At 42.0% G+C, this 19,376-nt stretch overlaps 1 protein-coding gene across 5 annotated transcripts in view; it reads left to right on the top strand.

Moving 5' to 3' along the window:
• Nucleotides 1-19,376, top strand: part of KIF16B (kinesin family member 16B) — a 286,791-nt gene that overhangs the window by 236,162 nt on the left and 31,253 nt on the right. For 2 of the 5 annotated variants that reach the window (XM_074989378.1, XM_074989376.1), the window contains exon 27: nucleotides 2,872-2,968. In XM_074989378.1, the coding sequence (XP_074845479.1) occupies nucleotides 2,872-2,968 (97 nt within the window). Of the gene's footprint in view, nucleotides 1-2,871; nucleotides 8,696-19,376 lie in introns of those variants that run through there. The other 3 variants (XM_074989379.1, XM_074989380.1, XM_074989375.1) reach the window with 2 other exon arrangements.

The raw sequence follows: 19,376 nt of genomic DNA, 5'->3' as shown, positions 1-19,376 counted from the left end.
CTTGCACAGGCTCATCGGTTGTGGACTCACATGTGGCTGAGAAGACCAAGCTTTGAATGGCATGGGCGTTGACAGTGGGGGCAAGGGAATTGTCCTGGCTCTGTTGGTGCGCTGTTGATTTCTTCCTCTCACAAGCATCAATGAGACATATGCATCGCTGCTCTTCAAAGTTGTCATACACCTGTCGTATGAGCGCACACCAGCCTGTTTGGTCTTTTGCATGCTGCTCTAGCTGATCTGGTTTTAAACCAGCATGAGCAATTTTGGCCTTCACGCAGTCTTTGTATTTCTTGCGAGGCCTACCTTGATTCCTTTCGCCCTGGGAGAGTTCACCATAGAGGAGTTGCTTAGGGATTCTTGACTCCTCCATTCGTATGACATGCCCTGTCCAGCAAGGCTGGGCTTTCAGAATCATGGCTTCGATGCTCGTGATTCCTGCTCTGTCCAGGACTTCCAGGTTCGTAACTCTGTCCTGCCATCAAATGTGCAGTATTGACCTCAGGCTGCATGTGTGGCAGCGCTCCAGGAGTTTTATATGTTTTCTGTACAAGGTCCAGGTTTCACAGCCATAGAGGAGACTAGTCAGGACTACAGCCTTGTACACTTTCAGTTTAGTGGACTGTCGGATATTGTGCTGATTCAACACTCGCTCTCAGACGTCCTAGTGCCTGGCTGGCCTGGCAGATTCTGGCATTGATTTCTTTGTCAGAGGAGCCATCATTGGCTATCACACTGCCAAGGTATTTGAACTCCTCTATGGTTTTTAACTCTGTTCCTTCATTAAAGATTGAAGCGGGGAGAACAGCAGATCCTAGAGCAGGTTGAAACAGTACCTCAGTCTTTCCTAGGGCTGATGGCCCTGGTCATGCTGACTAAGCTGAATAAGATTTCCTTTCTGAAGACTGTGACTAAAAATTGGGACTTTCCGTGAACCTCAGATCCAGGAAACTGGAATTACTGCAGTAACTTTCCACTACTAAAACTCAAGCATTATGTTTTAGTTTTACATTTGATTTACTTCCCTATTCATCCTTCCAGCTTTATTGGGTTGGGATTTTTTTTAAAGGACCCTACTTGTGAGCTAATTATGACAAATGCTAACACAACATCTGTTGCCTACTTTAAATTATCTCCTAGTCTGTTGGAATTCATCTTGAAGGCATTTTTGTAATGATTTTTTTTGTGACCATTAGTACAACCTTTGGGAGATTTGAATAAAAAAAGAAAATCCACGAGTCCTGCCAAGGGAATAGCTTATGTGCCAGCTGCTTTTCTGTTAGCCTGCATTCCAGGATATTAATATCGTCAGTTTCCAAGACTCTTGAGAGCAAATGGATAGCTTGTTTTATTATGGAGGTCTCAAGAAGAAAGCAGATAATGTGGACTCTAATTAGGGTGACTGCTTCCCACAACGGATGGATTAGGGTTGGAGGCTGCATTCTGCTAACTGAACATCACATTTACCATAGGATATTGTACTAAACGGATTTATTTCCCTGAATACGTGATTAGTGTGTAATACCGGAAGACATGACAAGTCAGTTGTCTTTTTAATCCAGTCCATAGCAGAGCAAAAGACTTTATCCTTTTTCTTTTGATAACATTTCTCTTCCAGCTACATGGCATGTGAGAGCTGGTTTGTTTTTGTATTTGTTGTTTTGGTTTTGGTTTTGGTTTTTGGTTACTCTTTAATACTGTACATTTGTGTATCTGCCTCAGCACTTGTTTTACTTACTACATTTCATTTAAACATTTCAAGTGCTAGTTGTTAAATTCCACTAACTGTTCATGGTCCCCCAAAATTTAACTTGTAGGGAAAAACATCACATATTTTGTAAAAGTCACCTTCATGTTGTTACTGTCACAATTGCACAAAATGTAAATGGACACAGTTCATGGAATGGCTGGTAAATGTTTCCAGTTGGAACAGGAACACTTCATTTCTTTTCAGTGGTTTAAAGGTGGATTTCAGCTTTGATATAATTATTGCGCTGCGCTTTTAAGCAGGAGTGGGGCTGATGGCTGGTTGGCTGAAAGTAGTGGGAGCCATCCTTTACAGGTTAGGAGAAGGGAGGCGGCAGGGTGTCCTGTGAATGGTCCATTGAGGAGCCAACTCCCTTTTCTTATAGCCAACCTTACCTCTCCAAAAGGCAGCATGGATAAGGTGAAATGGGTTGGCTGGGCAACCTAGATGGAGTAAAAAAGAGGGAGATGTTGCAGAATCTCCCAGGTAGTTGTTGAATGACCACGGAGCGCCCTGCACCGTACACTTTCACCTTCCTGATAGTCCCACGCATTGAATAATAACAGGTACAGTCTTATTAAAGCCATGTAGTGTCCTGGTTTTGTGGTGTAGCTGAAAAATAAGGAACAAGTATATTGCTCAAAATGATTTCCTTTAGATTTAATGATCATGGTACTTAGGCGGTGAAAAGACGACTTAAGGGTTATTTTTTTGTGGGGGGGGGGCGTGGGGTGTCAGCCATATTTAGCATAATTTCTGCAAGGTAGCTTTGATGTTTTCACCAACTAGAATATTTACTCATGTTGGTTGTGCTTTTCCAGACATGCTGATAAGCCATGGTTAGCAGACAGTATTACTCTGAAGGTGGAATAAAACGCTATCAGTCCTGGCAGGAGAAGAATATAGTAAACATTGTCTTTGTATTGTCTGACAACAGCATAAACACTTCAGAGACTCATTTACAGATTGGTATTGAAGTCTGTTTAGTTATGAAAATGAAGTTTTCCAAGTTCCTGCAGATTTGGATCACTTGTTTCATTTTTTATGTTGTCTTGTATTTAACTCTCCAACATGACTAACCAAAGAGATAACAAACACACTTTGACATAATGGATTTCTTTTCCCAGAAATACCTCAGGAACTTTTTCTGCATGATGCTCAAGTCTCCATCATCTCCGCTGCACATCGATAAAGTGGGACCAATCCTGTCGAAACACACCCTCTGTGAGTTCTCCCCATTCTTCAAGAAAGGCGTGTTTGACTACAGCAGCCATGGGACCAGCTAACTGCTAGGCCTGGGACTCTTTGACAGTGAAACAGAATCCAAGCTGTGCCTTCCATTCTGGGGTGTCAAAACAATGCAAATAAAAAAAAAATCAATCTCCATGCCTGAATATTTCCATTGGATATGTTAAAAACAGATATGCAACAATGCTAACCTTCACCCTTCAGCGGTTGTCATATTTAGTGCCTGCATTTTCTTGGCATGGAATATACAAACATTTGTTAGCACTAGTTGCTCTGGTAATGATGTACAAAAGCTCTAATTCTCATGCTGTGCTGGGACCCACTCTTTAGTGAAAGGGCTTCCTTTACATTTGCTCAGACAATTCATTATAGTGCTCTAAGATTATCTCCTGTTCACTGCAGTTATGTAGTCATAAGGGGAATTCAGTTTCCAACAAGCTGTTTCTTAGGAATGTTTCCTGGTTTTCATTTCCCCATCACATATTGTGGCATTTGAGAGGATGCTCAGCTCCACTGGTATTTATTTATCCCAGAAAGTGCAGTTTAACTATTTGATTGTACAGTTTTCCTTATAAGACTCAAAGGACCTGTGACTTGAACATTTACAAAATATGTACTGCAGAGGATTTTAATTCAAACTCTAAAAGTCTTCCATGCATGATTACACAGATGCAGAATGAATCACTTGCCACTAATTAAAAAAGAAACTGTGTAGCTATTCAAGAATTAAGTTAACATGTTTTCTCATTTTCTAATTACCTGGAATGTAACTATACTGTGCACTTTACAGAGCTCTCAGCAATGCATAGAACTAATGTAAAATGCTATATATTTTGGAATACATGGTTTCTTCACAGTAGAGTAATACTTTTCTGAATTTTAGTTGCACACATTAAAATTTACAAGGTTTTACTAATACTTTAAAATTACTCAGGGCTTATGTTGAATTGCACGTGTATATACAGCCTAGTGTCCATTTTGCATTACTGTAAAACGAAAACCAACCAGGACTGGAATGAGGACACATACAAGTGCGATATAACAGATTGTGTATAAAGCAGACTCAAACAACTTTCAAATATTAAAAAGTGTCCAAAATAGGTTTTCATGTTCACTGTCATGAGTATATAAAGTGCCATCTGGTTAATCAGAACTACGACTTGAGTTTTCATCTATTATGTCAAATTAGCCATACTAGTTTATATTGTGTGAAATGGTCATACAATTAAAACCTGGCCATTTAAAGCTGATAATGTGTATTTGACAGCCTAAACTGCAGCAACATTAACATTTATAAGCCCAAAGGCTGGGTCTACACTACAGAGTTTTGTCGAAACAAAGTCTCGACAGAACTCTGCATTTTCCTCGACAGTATTATCCCTCAAAAATTCGAGGCATAACAATCTCTGGGCAAAGTACTGTCGACAAAAGCGCAGTGTGAACACCTCTGTTGACAGATGGGGCTTCCCATTGCTGGGCAGCCCTCTTTTCAGCGCTGCCATTCCCCTTTCTGGCACCAGAGGGCAGTGCAGTCTGGCAGTTCTTTGTTGACAGAGCAAGTTGTGTGCAGGTGCAATCTGTCGACAGTTTTCTCCAGCGATTTCCCTGCTGACAGTAACTTCTGTTGACAGATGCTTCCAGTGTAGACATAGCCAAAGAAAAAAAATTAGGACTACAAGTTTGTAGTCAATCATCATGGCAGTTCCTCTTTTAGAACCCTTTCAAACCTCAAAGATTGTCAATATATAGAATTTTTCTAATAAGATACACAATTCTTAGTGCACATTCCAATTATTTAGTAAATATGAGTTTGAGGGGTAAAATTTAAAAAAAAAACCCTAAGTGATTCAGTGACCCTAGGTCCCATTTTTAAAAGTGACTTAGGAGCCTAAGGTATGTCTAAACTGCAGATAGAAGAGTGGAGGTGAGTTTGAGCTGAGGTCAGCTGACTCAGGCTTGCACCACAGGGGCAACAAGAGCTTCACTTGGGCCAGAGCTTGGGCTCTGAAACCTGGTGGGGAGTGGGTTTAAGAGTCCAGACTCCAACCCAAGTGGAAATATCTACAGTGCTGTTTTTAGCCCAGTAGTGCAAGCCCTGCACCCAAGTCAGGTGACCTGGTCTTTGCTAGTTGCTGCTTACAGGTATTGTTTTCTTCATGGAGTATAGCTGTGCCCTAAGTCTTACTGAAAACCAGGAAGATTTAAAAACCTATCACATTTGAAAATGGGATCTACTTCCCTAAATCATTTAGCTGCTTTTGTATATTTTACCCAAAAGGAAGATTTTTTTTTTCTTTTGCAATAAAATATTTTATAGGCAGTTACTATAAAAATTTTAAAAGGAAGTTTTAAAATATAACTTAAAGAGCATGCTTTACTGCCTGCCATTTATCTGGAAGAAGGGGATGTACAAAACAAATACAAAGGATTCTTTGGTATAGTTTCTGCAAACTTACTGCATGGACAACCTGTGGTGTTTAGGCTCACCAGAGTGCTTTCACATAAAAAGCAACAAATATGTACTTGTCAGGTCTTCCTAGGTATCGTTATGATGTGCCCTGCACAAAGTACATACCTGTTGGAAGACTAGGAAAGATTCCTGTAGGTAAGACCCATGTTCCACATCATTTTAGATTTTGAAAACTGTGAAAACAAGTATCGTTATAGCCATGTCACATAGGTCTGATACAGACCCCAAATTAGTGCCTGTAGAGCAGGGCTAGCTAACTGAGAGTCTAATTCTGTGTCAGCAGAGCTATGCTGAGCTACACCAGCTGGCAATCTGGCCCATAGTGCTGAACATAACAAAAATAACAATAAAAACTAAATATTTGTTTTTAAATTTCAAAATAGGTCATCAGTTTGAAAGCTATGTGAGTAAATGTGTTCTCAAACGGCACAGTGAGATCAATGATTGGAAAATGAAGCAAGACAAATCCAAACAAAGTAAGGCACAGATTTTTAACAGTAAAATAATTAACCATTAGAATAATTTAGGAATTTGGTGGATTCTCCACCACTGTCTTTAAATCCATACTAGAATCCTTCCAAAAGAGGTGCTATTGCTCAGAAAATTTATTATAGAATCAACAGGTCAGTTTCAATGCGTCCTGTAACATAGGAGGTCAAGTTGTATGATCGTAATGATCCCTTTGACCCTACAATCCAGGCATCTGCTAATAACGGGTGAGGAGAAGCTACGGTACTTATTAAAGAGAAGGAGGGGGACTGTGTTTTCATACTGCCTGGACAGTTACACCTTCAGGCCCAGATTCAGCAAGCACTTAAGTACATATTTAATTTTGATCACATGAGTAACCCTATTTACTTCAGTAGGTCTATGTATGTGCTTGAAGTGTGTTTAAGTGCTTTCCTGATGAATGGAAGCCATATGTTTTACAAAAACAACAAGGAGTCCGGTGGCACTTTAAAGACTAATAAATATGTTCCTTTCTGGATTTTCTGAAACAGATTAACATGGCTATGCCTGATACTTTTTTTCATTTGTTAAAGTTGTGTGACTCCATTCAATGCATGTACCGTGTGGAATCAAATCATGGCCAGCACCTCAGACACTTTCTGTCACCAGAGCAGTGCATAGGAGATGCAAAGTTGCCTTAAACTGGCACCCGAGCATCGTTCTTTGTGAACTGCTCAATCAAGAGTTTAGAAGCATGAGGCAAAGCCAAAAAGCAGCCTCCATGTTAGTCTGACCCACCCCCAAGGGTGTCATCTGACTGCCATTTTGCCTGTTGATTGGCTGCTGCTAAAACTCCTCTGGGCTCAGAGTAACCCTGGTCACATCACCTGCAACAGAGGGCACAAAATGAATTCTGCCTGTGTCGACAACTTCACACATGGCTGTACAACCACTCATGACCCAGCCTACTAGGGTACAGAAGAGATTGTTAGCAACACTAGTGTTTTGTTGTACTGCCAGTTGGAGGCTTCCTCCCTTTAAAAACCAAACAAACACAGAAGCTTCAACTTATGTGAGACAGGTTTTAAGGTAGATACAGAGAAATAACCCATCTCTTTACAACACCCTGCTTACCATCCTCCCTTTGAAGTAGGGAGCTAGTATAGACAAGCCCTATGAGGTGTCTTGTTTTGAAGATACAGACTAACTTATTTCTATTAACATTTTGGAAATGGTGATTAAAATTTTGAAACGTAAAAAAAAAGGTTAATCGATTGTTTATCTTTCCTGAAGTTGCTTGAGAGATTCAGTCCCAAAGTTTTCCACTTAAATCAGTGAGACTTCAGTGAACTGGTGCAGAATTTGCCATTTTCTATTTGTCTAAATTTTGTATTATATATGAGTAAGAAATATTTTGTATTAGATTATAATAGGGTCTGCAGTTCTTTTCCTGACAACTTTCTTCTCCATCTTTAATTGAAGACCAAAGTTGGAGAAAATAAATTTATTTTAACTTACCAAGATTCTTATCTTCCTGGTTTTTGAATTGGGCCAACCTTCATTTTGCAGTTTTACTGGACTCTGTAAAATTTTCTTCTGATGTGATATGGAGTGGTTACAGGTGCTAATCCTCCAGTCAGATCCATGTGAGTAGAAACTTCTGTTGAAGTGGAGCCATGTTAAACTCAATGGGGCACCAGTAGGCACTGATACAAGGATCTGTCCATGTAAATTCAATTGTAAAATCAGGGTCTTAATATGTGTTAATAGCCACATCATACCTGAAGATTCTTTTAATAGGCCAATTACTACTGACTATATTTTTCTATATATTTTTAAAATACAGGAGTTGCTCTAATTAGCTATTTTGTGTAAAAGATTTTTAGATACTACTTTCTCTTTGAATATGAACATAAAAACACACAGGCTACGTCTACACCAATGAGTCTTTTTCAAAAATCTGGGGGTCTTTTGAAGAATCCCATAGTGCGTCAACGCATAAAATGCATTCTTTTGATATTAAAATGGAAACACACAGCACTTTTTCCAGACCCCTGCTTCTCCTCCCAGATGAGGAAGAGCACCTTTTTACACAAGATTCTTTTAGTGGAAGGAAAAAAAAAAGTGTAGTTGCATAGGAGGCCCTTTTCCCAAAGAGCAGTCCTCATAGTTCTAGATTTTTTTGATCTCTGGCCCATTGTTTTGAAAGAGCAGGGGCTGTGTGGACATGCTGTATCAAAAGAGTGGAGCAGTTTTTTCCTATTCGCTTTTGTGTGTGTGGACGTGCTCTTTCGAAAATAGGGTTTGTTTTTTTTTCAGAAGAGATCTTCTGAAATATCTTCTTTTGAAGGATCGCTGTAGTGCAGACATAGCCGTAGGGATGATGAACTGAAACCTGGATATATGCTTCCAAGTTCCGTGAGGTCAGTGTGTACGTTGTGTTTAAATAAATAAATAACCTTGTTTCAAATCTGGCAAAAATACCAGATTGCAGATAGTAGCTTTTAAATGACATTTGTTTTGTCTTTTGCAGACTAAGTTTCAAAATATTTTATAAAATGTGTAAAGGGTTCTCCTTACCATCTAATAAATGAGAAGATGGAATAGCATTTGTGGTATTTCATGGGCAGCGCATAAAACATCTAAGAAACAGAAATACTAGAGCATCTGTATCGATTCCTTTATTTTTTTTTTTATTTTTTCACTGATTACTTTGTTCTCTTTGTAAAAACCTCTGTTTTTCTCCAGTGGTAAACTGACAACTGTCGAGTAGCTTGTGTGTTCATGCACAGGTTCAGCAGTATTTTTTAAAAAAATTAAATTGGCAGGAGTTTCTGGACTACTGTTGTACTACAGACTTTTTCCAAAGTGCTGTGCATAGATCCTATTGATCCTTCCATTGTTACACAACTCAATCTGGTGTGAGGAGCTGATTATCTAAAATTCAGGGTGCATGACACTTAACGTTCTTGTTTCCTTGTTTTGTAATATTTTGAAAAATTTGGAACATGTTTCTAAAAAATGCCTCATTCCAAAAAAGTGGTTGTAGTGTCTTCTGATCTGGAGAAATGGAACTCAGTTTCATTGATCTTTTATGTTGTTTGAACATTTGAGTCTCCAAAGGTGTTCTGTGCTACAGTTCTTGAGAGAATTACTATATGGTTTTCAACTTGGACACCTATGTGGCAGCTGAGAGGTTACTTACTACCTCTTGAAATCACTAAGAACTGGATTAAGTGGTAGAATCTCAGAATGTGGCATGGCACATTCGTGGCAGTGAGCAGCAGTAGTGTTAACAGGCAGAGCTAAACACCAGCACAAACACTAGCAGCAGTGGGTTGTTGCAGAGTCAGCAGTACCAACATAAGCATTTTCTGATACTCCACCTGCCTTTTTGGACAGTGGGAGGTGAAACCTTGTGAATGCAGCTCTGAACTCTGCCTCTGCTGACCAAGGACAGCCAGATGTGAGTGGGGTGCAGTGGAGGGAAAGGGAGTTAAAGGAATGTTTGCTCATTGGACTTTCACGTGGCAAGATGGGAAACTGAGGCAGAGAACACTGTTCAGCAGATGGCGGGTGATTACTGTAGGGTGGGCGACTACATAGGATTCATTCTTTTGAATCTCAGTTGAGTTGTTTTCTCAAATTAACATAAGGTTCCCTTTCTTTTAATAATTTTCTTTGTTATCCAGACTCTCCTTGCAACGGGAGAAATATTGCCTTAGAGCTGTGGTTCCCAACCATTTCACTAGTGCGGACCCCCCAAACCATTCACAGAACCCCCATCACCCTCCTCAAACCATTTGCCCACCCCCATCAAACCAATTCTAGCCACTTCATAATTTTCTTTAAATGAAAAAGGAACAACAGTTAATAACATTATTTTAATTTAAAAATAATAAATTGTAACTTTGCAATTTGTATAAAACTTATTTTCTATGATCATTTTTATTTCTTTTTTTCGTGGACCCCAGCAATACTCATGGACCCCTAGGGGTCCACGGACCTTGGGTTGGGAATCCCTGTGTTCGAGGCACCCATGAGTACTGGTTAGTTTTCACAGATCACTAATGCATCTGACAAAGCGGGTCATTGACCATGAAAGCTTATGCTCCAAAATATCTGTTCGTCTATGGGCTTGTCTACACTAGCTCCCTACTTCAAAGGGAGCATGGTAGGTAAGGTTTTGGGAGTTTATTAATGAAGTGCTGCAGTGCATATGTAGCACTTCATTAAGCAAATTCCCCTACGCCCCCCAACGGGAACTTTAAAGTGCCAGTTCGTGTCTAGTTGTGGCTCACCTACTGGTAGTTCGAAGTGCCCAGGGTACTTCTAAGTCCCTTTACTCCTCAAAATTTTGTACCCTGAAGTACCCCAGGCACTTTGAAGTACCGGTGGGTGAGCTGCAGCTGGACGCGAGCCGGCACTTTGAAGTTACTGCGGGGTTGGGGTGGGAATTTGCTTCATGAAAGGCTGCATATGCAACACAGCTCTTCATTAATGAAGTCCCAATACCCTACTTGCCATCCTCCCTTTGAAGTAGGGAGCTAGTGTAGACAAGCCCTATGAGGTGTCTTATTTTGAAGATACAGACTAACTTGGCTACCCCTCCGATACAGATCACTGAGTGGAGCCTTGAGGCAGTCCTGTTTTGTGGTGTTAAGAACTCCTTCTTACTCAACCTAACTCTTGCTGCTGCTGGTGACACCTGTGAGAAGGCTTACATGGATGAGTTGGAGAGCCCAGAGGAGAGCCCCAAAGTGATAAGCAGTTTAGAACACCAGGCCTATCAGGAAAGGTTTAAAAACTGGGTATGTTTAACCTTGAGGAAAAAAAAAAAACCTGAAGGTGGAGCCAGATAAACTTTCAAATATGTTTAAGAGCTGCTATAAGGAGGTCTGTGGTTGGTTGTTCTCCATGTCCACTGAAGATCGGACAAGAAATAACGGGTTTAATCTGCAGCAGGGGAGATTTAGGTTAGGTGTTAGGAAAAAGCCTTCCTAATTTTAAGAATAGTTAAGCTGGGGAATAAGCTTCTAAGGGAGATTGTAGAACCCTCATCTTGTTATATCGGTTTCATTTCCCCTCTAAACCACACTGATTTGAAAAAGAACAGTTTGGCTTTCTTTTTTGGCTGTGAATTTATGATTATATCATAAAATATTACATAGCATTTTAATATTATGGTTCCATAGCAAATTATTGTTTTTGTTATTATTCTGTGTTACTGTAATAGTAATACAGCATTCACTTTTTTTCTATTTAAGTGGAGATGCATTCTGTTGAAAGACTTAACAACAGCACTTTACAACTGGTGATTGATTAAAAGAAACAATGAAAGTGCTTGGGTTTGGGATAGCTGATTAATTTTTTTTCAGGTTGGAAAAACCCATTATCAGTCCAATTGGACACGATTAGTGGTCCCTGTTTGAGTGCAGAAAACTGAATATTGGCTGGGATGGAAATACTAATTAAAAATTCATAGTGTCAAAATGCCTGTAAATTTGATCATGAAGTATAAGGAGATATATTAAAAGCGAATGAGAGGCATGGGTAAGAACGCCTTAGTAAAGTACTAGGTGATTTGGGAAGAAGGAGAAGGGATGGTAAAAGTTGCTACTCATTTCCCTTCTGGTCCTGAAGTACTGTTCTTGGACAAAAGGGCTGTGGACAGTTTGATTCGTTTGGTGATCATGCAAGCAGCAGGGAACATATGAACTCCTGGAGGACAAGACTAATATGGTCCCCATCGCTACAGTATATGAGCACATGACCAAAAATTTACCAACACTTTGCTGACAGTTGAGGCATTTCAACCCATCAGGAGTGCACAGTTCTCCACTGAGGACACTGTGGCAGGAAGAAGATGGATCTAAGGAACCAGACATAGTCAATTCCTCTCTCCCTTACTGCCCCCAAACTGCTTGGGAAACTTCCTTGGCTGTCACCTACTGCCACTCTCCAACAGTTGTCAGTCTGACCAGCAGCAGCATCTGAAGCCTTCTGTGGTGCAAAACTTGCTTGACCTCCATGTCTCTCAGAGCTAAAGAAGCCAATTCTCAGGAAGCAGGCTGCTCTCAGGGATCCTCAGAGAGGAGGGCTGCCTTTTTCAATGCTTCTAGGGCCACTTCTTGAGGACTAGAGTGCAGAAGAGTCTGGAAAGAGAGGAATTACTGAGGCATGCAAAAGGGGGTGAAACTGAAGTTGAGTCTCGTTGCTCATTTGTGAGGTCTAAGCTTACCCTGCATCCCTAATCTAATGTGAGCTATCGGCTCAAGTCACACCATTCTCTTCCCCAAGTTTCTCTATGGGCCCTCAGTGAAGCTATTCTCATGTAAATACTCATGCATGGGAACTTGCCAGTCATTTTCTAAGATTTCAGTGTAAACTACCCCTAAGAGCATGGTCTGGGGCTTCTCAGGGTGACTGTTTGGTTTCTCTGGTTCCTTCAAAGAGTCATTTTAGATGTCCTTTTAATCCCCTTTATTTTGGAGGTTCAACTAACAGATCTGTAGTGATCATCTTTTGTTACTACAGATATGATTCTCTTACTATCCACTTGCAGAGATGAAAATAATTAAATGTAGCTGCTGTTCCATTATTTCCTCTGAGTTTCTCAATTATGATTATATTTAGAGTTTCTCACCTTGGAATAGCTTTGAAGACAATTTCACACACTGCCTGGTCTCCAGAGCTACATCTACATGTGAAGCCTACATCGAAGTAGCTTATTTCGATGTAGCGACATTGAAATAGGCTATTTCGATGAATAACACCTACACGTCCTCCAGGGCTGGCAACGTTGACGTTCAACATCGACGTTGCGCAGCACCACATCGAAATCGGCGCTGCGAGGGAACGTCTACACGCCAAAGTAGTACACATCGAAATAAGGGTGCCAGGCACAGCTGCAGACAGGGTCACAGGGCGGACTCAACATCAAGCCGCTCCCTTAAAGGGCCCCTCCCAGACACAGTTGCACTAAACAACACAAGATCCACAGAGCCGACAACTGGTTGCAGACCCTGTGCCTGCAGCATGGATCCCCAGCTGCCGCAGCAGCAGCCAAAAGCCCTGGGCTAAGGGCTGCTGCCCACGGTGACCATAGAGCCCTGCAGGGGCTGGAGAGAGCGCGTCTCTCAACCACTCAGCTGATGGCCGCCATGGCGGACCCCGCTATTTCGATGTTGCAGGACGCGGATCGTCTACACATGTCCTACTTCGACGTTCAACTTCGAAGTAGGACGCTATTCCCATCCCCTCATGGGGTTAGCGGCTTCGACATCTCGCCGCCTAACGTCGATGTTAACATTGAAATAGCGCTCAACACGTGTAGCCGTGACGGGTGCTATTTCGAAGTTAGTGCTGGTACTTTGAAGTAGCGTGCACGTGTAGACATGGCTCAGGTGACTTACTATTTTCATTCCCTTATTATTAAGCCTGGGCTTGTAACTGAAATTGACTTCTCATTCCTTTTCAAATTAACCCCATGGGCAAAATGTCATGGATTCCCCAGCTCCATCAAATGGAAAGTTACTAACCCCCTGAACCCATTGATACCAAGGGGTTAACTTGCGATCCATTTTTAATGTCCAACTTTTTCCTCAGGAGAGTGACAGCCAGATCACCAACCTGTTAACACTGTCACAAAACATCTGAGAACTTTCCAAAACTGCTTTTGAAGTCTCATACTCTTATTCAAGCTTGTAAATAAACCACATATTTTGGTTCTTTCTTTGAAAGGAAACATGTTAGAGGGGTAGCTGTGTTAGTCTGTATCTGCAAAAAGAGCAAGAAGTCCTGTGGCACCTTATAGACTAACAGATATGTTGGAGCGTAAACTTTCCTGGGCGAAGATGAACTGGGTCTGTCATAACTCCATGCATCTGATAAAGTGGGTCTTTGCCCACGAAAGCTTATGCTCCAGTATATCTGTCAGTTTATAAGATGCCACAGTACTCCTCATTTTTGAAAAGAAAGAAACAGAACTTCGAGGCTGTCCGTGGAAGCCAGGGACCATTAAAATAATAATAATTAGAATCAGTTAAATAAAATAACATGCTTCAAGGCAAAAGCCCACCGTTACATAATGGATAGGATGAGGAAATTTTCCTTATAGCATTTAGGAAGTTATTCCATGACTATACACTACAGGATCTCTTGTGCCCTCCTCTGCAGGCATTGGTGCTGACCACTGTTAGAGATCATGCTTTGGACTGGAGGTCCCACTGCTGAGATCTAGAATTCATGTTGTCCTGTGTTCAGCTCACAGTGCAGTCTTTTTGTAGGAGAGAAGGGTTCATGAATGAAGTATACCATGTATTGTGAACTGTACTTAGACATTGAGTAAGATTGTACCCCACTGCTGAAGTATGACTGATTTTTTGAAGAGCCTACTTTTGGCAGAACTGTTCCTATTACCCCAACATCTGGTAGCTACAGGACTGGAATCACCTAGAAGCTTTCGCTGCCTCAATATTCATCACAGCTGAGAAAAACCTCCAGTATGCCAGCACTGCTGGGATGACTTCTGACGTTGTGTGCAGGTGCACTGTCGATCTCATGGGAGCACCTCTTACAGGCATGGGTGGGCTCTACACCCCAAGCGCCTATACAGCCCTGTGAGGGGTATTCACCGCTCAGTGGCTATGATGGGGTTAATGTAGATTGAGAAGGGAGTTCATTAATCCACCAGGCCACAGAGGAGCGGAAGCAGGTGACTAAGCTGTCCCCTAACCCAGGGAGGGAGCCCAGCTAGTGAGGGACAAGCTGGGCTGGATATATAAAGAAGGGAAATAGGGGACAGGGCAGGTAGCTGGAACAGTCTTCAGTCATTGCCTGGAAAAGGGAGCTGTGTTTGGAGGCTGCAGGAACAGGCAGCCTACAATTACTCCCTGGGAGGAGGGAGTTCTGGGCTTGGCATGCCCAAGAAGGAGTAGGAGGCATGCCAGATGGTAAGGAAAGGCTGCAGGGAAAGGCCTAGAATGAAATAGACCTCAACAGCTACCTAGAGGGTCCCTGAGCCATGAAACAGAGTATAGGGCAGGCTTGGCCTCCCCTTTCCACCACTGAGAGAGAGGAACCTTAGGGATAGTGAAAGGGAGGCCTGTCAGAGATACTGGTGAGACAGGACATGGGTACAGCCTGGAAGGGGAGGCCACTGAGTAATATGGCTGGAGGTCCAGTTTATGAAGAGGCTGCAGCAGCTCTAGGAGTGACAGGCTGGGGGTTGAGAGAGACTGAGAGGGGCATTACCCTCACAGCGCTAATCCCCAGAGTCACCCGGAGGCAGTGCCATCCAGAGATGGATAGAGTTCCCTCTTGCAGGCCCACAGAAGTCTTCAAACCTTACACTGTAATGGAGTTGGTATCTGCTTCCCATTTCAGCCAGGGACTGAAGTCAGAAGTATTAATCTAGAGATTCCAGGAAGGCTCTTCCATTGCTAAGCAACCATTCGGGAGACTGAGTCGGTCGTGTGGCCAACGGTACTGTCCCTATCTCTCAACCAGTCTCCACAGTGTGAAAGGCTGGAATTCTATCATCATCCCTTCTTCCACCCTCTGTGAGCTGTTGTAACACCCACCGACATAGGGTAGTGAAGCAGGAGGTCTGAATTCAGAGATGGCTGTTCAGGGAGTTAATTTTGTATCGGCACTAACCACTCCAAACAGCCCATGTAATAGGCTTGTATCTTCTCTATCCACTGTCCTCTTGCTGGGTTGACTGTCTTCAGAGCTGGTTTAGCTGGGGCAGAACCTAGTCATGTGACCAGACTGAGCAACTCTGGTTTTCTGGAAACACAAACATGGCTTGGTCTGGAAACTTAAAAAGTGAAGGCAATCCTATAGGGAGGTGGGTAGGGAAAAGAGGTGTGGGAGGTCAAAGGGAAATGGAGGCAGAGGTTGGAACTGCACTTCTCAATATTGTTCAGAAAGCATGGTCCCTCTCGGGTTCACCCCATTTTTATTTCTTCTGAATTATCCTGGTGAGACATCATAGAACACATGCTAACGTAGAAGCCATCCAAATATAATTTTTTACTAGGCTCCTGCAGAAGTTTACCCAAGAAAATCTACTTGCTCTCCCCCTTAATTCTTTCAGTATATTAAATTAGGATATTAGTAACTAAATTCCAATACACAAATTACCATTTATATCATAGTAAAAGTGTCTTCAGCAAGCAACCATTTTCATGGTGATGATTCCAGTATTTTACATAAAAAATTCAGTACACTAGGTAAATTATGTATTCCTATCTGCTATTTTTGACAAAGATTTACATGTGCAGAATAAATGATTTTCTACTTCCTAAGCAATAGCAATCATATTAATGTGCTGAAACATTCATAACAAAGGTCTAACATGAAAGATACATTTTCCTCTGTAACTTGTTGTAATTACAGCGCACGTCAGTTCTGCTGTAAGTAGATGCACTAGTTTTCTTCCCCTCATACACTTTTAATGACTTAGAATACAAACATTTTAAATTTAAAAAAATTAAAAATTTAAAAGATGATTGTTTCCTGGACAGCAGAGAGATTAGCTTTTAATTGACTTCTGTGTCATTAGTGAATAAATACATATTGTAGTTGATCCTAGTGAGATAATCTGCCCAAAGCTATTTGTGCCATGACAAATATTTTGAGCCGAAGCCTAGCGCAGGTTACGGAACTTAAATATGTGTGAACTGAACTAATTTAACCTTTCTGCTGCTTAGTAACATATTGGGACAGCCATCCTTGATTGGACTATAAAGCAGTCACTGAACTTTGCAAGTGATTTTTTCCCCTTTCCAATTCACATTTTTCTGTTCTGATTTAGTAACTCATTAAGTAGTGTGAACTCTTTATTAAGACTGGGATTACTGATCAGCAACTCCCCCAGAATGTAAGATCTCTGAGTCCGAGTCTCAACTGTTGTAAATTGGCAGAGTGGATATGGCTGACAGAACAAAAACCTATGTGGTACTGAATTCCAGTAACCAAGCTCCTGAGCTCCTACTGATGTTGTTTATTGGGAGCTGAGGTTGCTTAACACTTGGCAAGAGATCCTCAATCTTACAGTAAGTTCAGAGAGCTCATTTCACTAAGAGTTTTGCCTGAGTAAGGACTGGATAATGATTGTATGATTTGATCCTTTCATTAATAACTGGTAGCCTGGAAGAGGGGCTGTGAAGGTGGCATCGAACAAATGGACTAATCAGCAGCTTTAGTGCAATAATACTGCAAAAGCCCTTTGTGTTTGTCTTCTAAATGGAGCATGTGTCCCTTATAGCTTACAACTAATGTACTCCCATTGAAAACACTTTGACATCTTAGAGGGGAAGAAATCCAGCCTCATTTGAGTGCCATGCCAGTCTTCCTTGTAGAGTTCCAGGCAAATCAAGTGGCTTCATCTGTGCATATGGTGCTTGTATCTCAATAAAAGCCAGTCAGTTTTGAGAGAGAATTTTTCTGAAAATAATGGTAGTCCATCGATCCGATGATGACAAATCTGTGCAGATCATCTGTTGTTGGTCTTGTGGTGTGTCCTCTGGTGACTGTATAAGTCAATTCTAGAGGTGCACATTTTGCCGCAGATAGTGCATGGGAAGTTTGCAATCTGTGGGTTGTGCATTGCTGATGCTCTGTGACGTCATTTGCGAGCCTCTTGTAGATGCTGGCAGCGGTCTTCCTCAGAGGCAATGCAGGTATTTCTGACTGTTGCACGCCACTGTGTTCCGTCACTGGCAGCATCCTCAAGGTCCCTAGGTTTGATACTGCTGTACTGCAGATTGGCTTTGATGGTATCCTTGTAACATTTCCGTGGACAACCTATACACCGGATGCCCTGGGAGAGTTCACCATACAGAAGCTGGTGAGGGATTCTGTTGGCATCCATGTGGCTAACATGACTGGTCCAACGTAGTTGTGATTTCATAATCATCATTTCGATGCTTGTCATCTGGGCTCTCTCAAGGACCTCAAGATTGGGCACTTTGTCTTGCCAGAGGATCTTCATGATGTTACGGAGGCAGCGCATGTGGAATGCTTCGAGCTGCTTGATGTGACGCCTATATAGTGTCCATGTTTCTCACCCGTACAAAAGAGATGAGAGAACAACAGCTCTGTACACAGGCGGTTTTGCTGACATCCAGATGTTATGGTGGTTTAGAACTTTGACACGCAGACAGCCAAGTGCCTGGCTCACTTTGGATATTCGCGCATTGATCTCATTATCCAGTGATCCATCACTCGATATGACACTACCCGGGTATTTAAAGTTCTCCACTACTTTAAGCTGAGTGCCGTCAATGGAGATGCTTGGGACAGGAGCATTCGATCCAGGTGCAGGTTGATGGAGAACATCTGTCTTTCCGAGGCTGATGGATAGTCCAAAAAGTTGCGAGGCCTCAGCAAACTTGTTGACAATGTGCTGAAGATCGTTTTCCGTGTGAGCCATAAGGGCACAGTCGTCGGCAAAGAGTGCATCAGAAAGGAGTTTCTGCATTGTGTTAGTCTTTGCGTTCAGGCGACGGAGGTCAAAAAGTGAACCATCATGCCAGTATTTCAAGTATATACCTCGGTCCAGATCTTTCATTGCATGGTTAAGGACGCGTGCAAAGAACAGGTTAAATAAGACAGAAGCGAGAACACATCCTTGTTTCACTCTGTTGGTGACGTTGAAAGGGGGCTGATGTGGCTCCATCAGACAGTACTTCGCCTGTCATGTCATCATGGAAAAGGTGTATAATCTGGACAAATCTTCTTGGGCAGCCAAGTCATCTTAGAATGGTCCAAAGGGCTTCCCTGTTGACAGTAGCAAACGCCTTTGTCAGATCTATGAAGACAGCATACAGGTGCACGTTCTGTTCAATGCACTTTTCTTGTATTTGTCTGATGGCAAACACCATATTGGCTGTGCTCCGGCCAGGTTAAAAACCGCATTGACTTTCAGGTAGATTTGCCTTGGAAATACTAGCTATTAGATGGTTCAAGATGATGCGGGCGATGATCTTCCCTCCAACGGAGAGGAGGGATATGCCTCTGTAGTTTCCACATTCTGCTTTGCTGCCTTTATTCTTAAAAAGTGAGACAATAATAGCATCGTGGAGGTCCTGTGCTATGTTTTCATCGTCCCAGATGCTGATGATCACGCTATGGAACACTGCTAGTGCTGCTGGACTTATTTGGGATTGGTCCTGCTTTGAGCAGGGGGTTGGACTTGATGAGCTCTTGAAGGTCTCTTCCAACCCTATGATTCTATGTCTGTGATTCTAAGTATGCTTGGCATAATTTAACTGTCTGCAGCAGACACACGGGGCTTGGTGCACCATCCAAGGCTCATGCCCACTATCTGAGAGGGGAGAGGAGTGTGTGCTTTCTGTCTGCACTGCACTGGGTCAAGGATGTGGCCCTTGTCAGTCTTTCATGGAGCAGAACAAAGAGTGTAAACTCAAGCAGGGCTCTGTTGGTACAGATATG

The sequence above is a fragment of the Carettochelys insculpta genome, chromosome 3 (genome assembly GCF_033958435.1).
Source record: "Carettochelys insculpta isolate YL-2023 chromosome 3, ASM3395843v1, whole genome shotgun sequence".
Classification (NCBI taxonomy): Eukaryota; Metazoa; Chordata; order Testudines; family Carettochelyidae; genus Carettochelys; species Carettochelys insculpta.
This window is presented reverse-complemented; position numbering and strand designations above follow the sequence as displayed.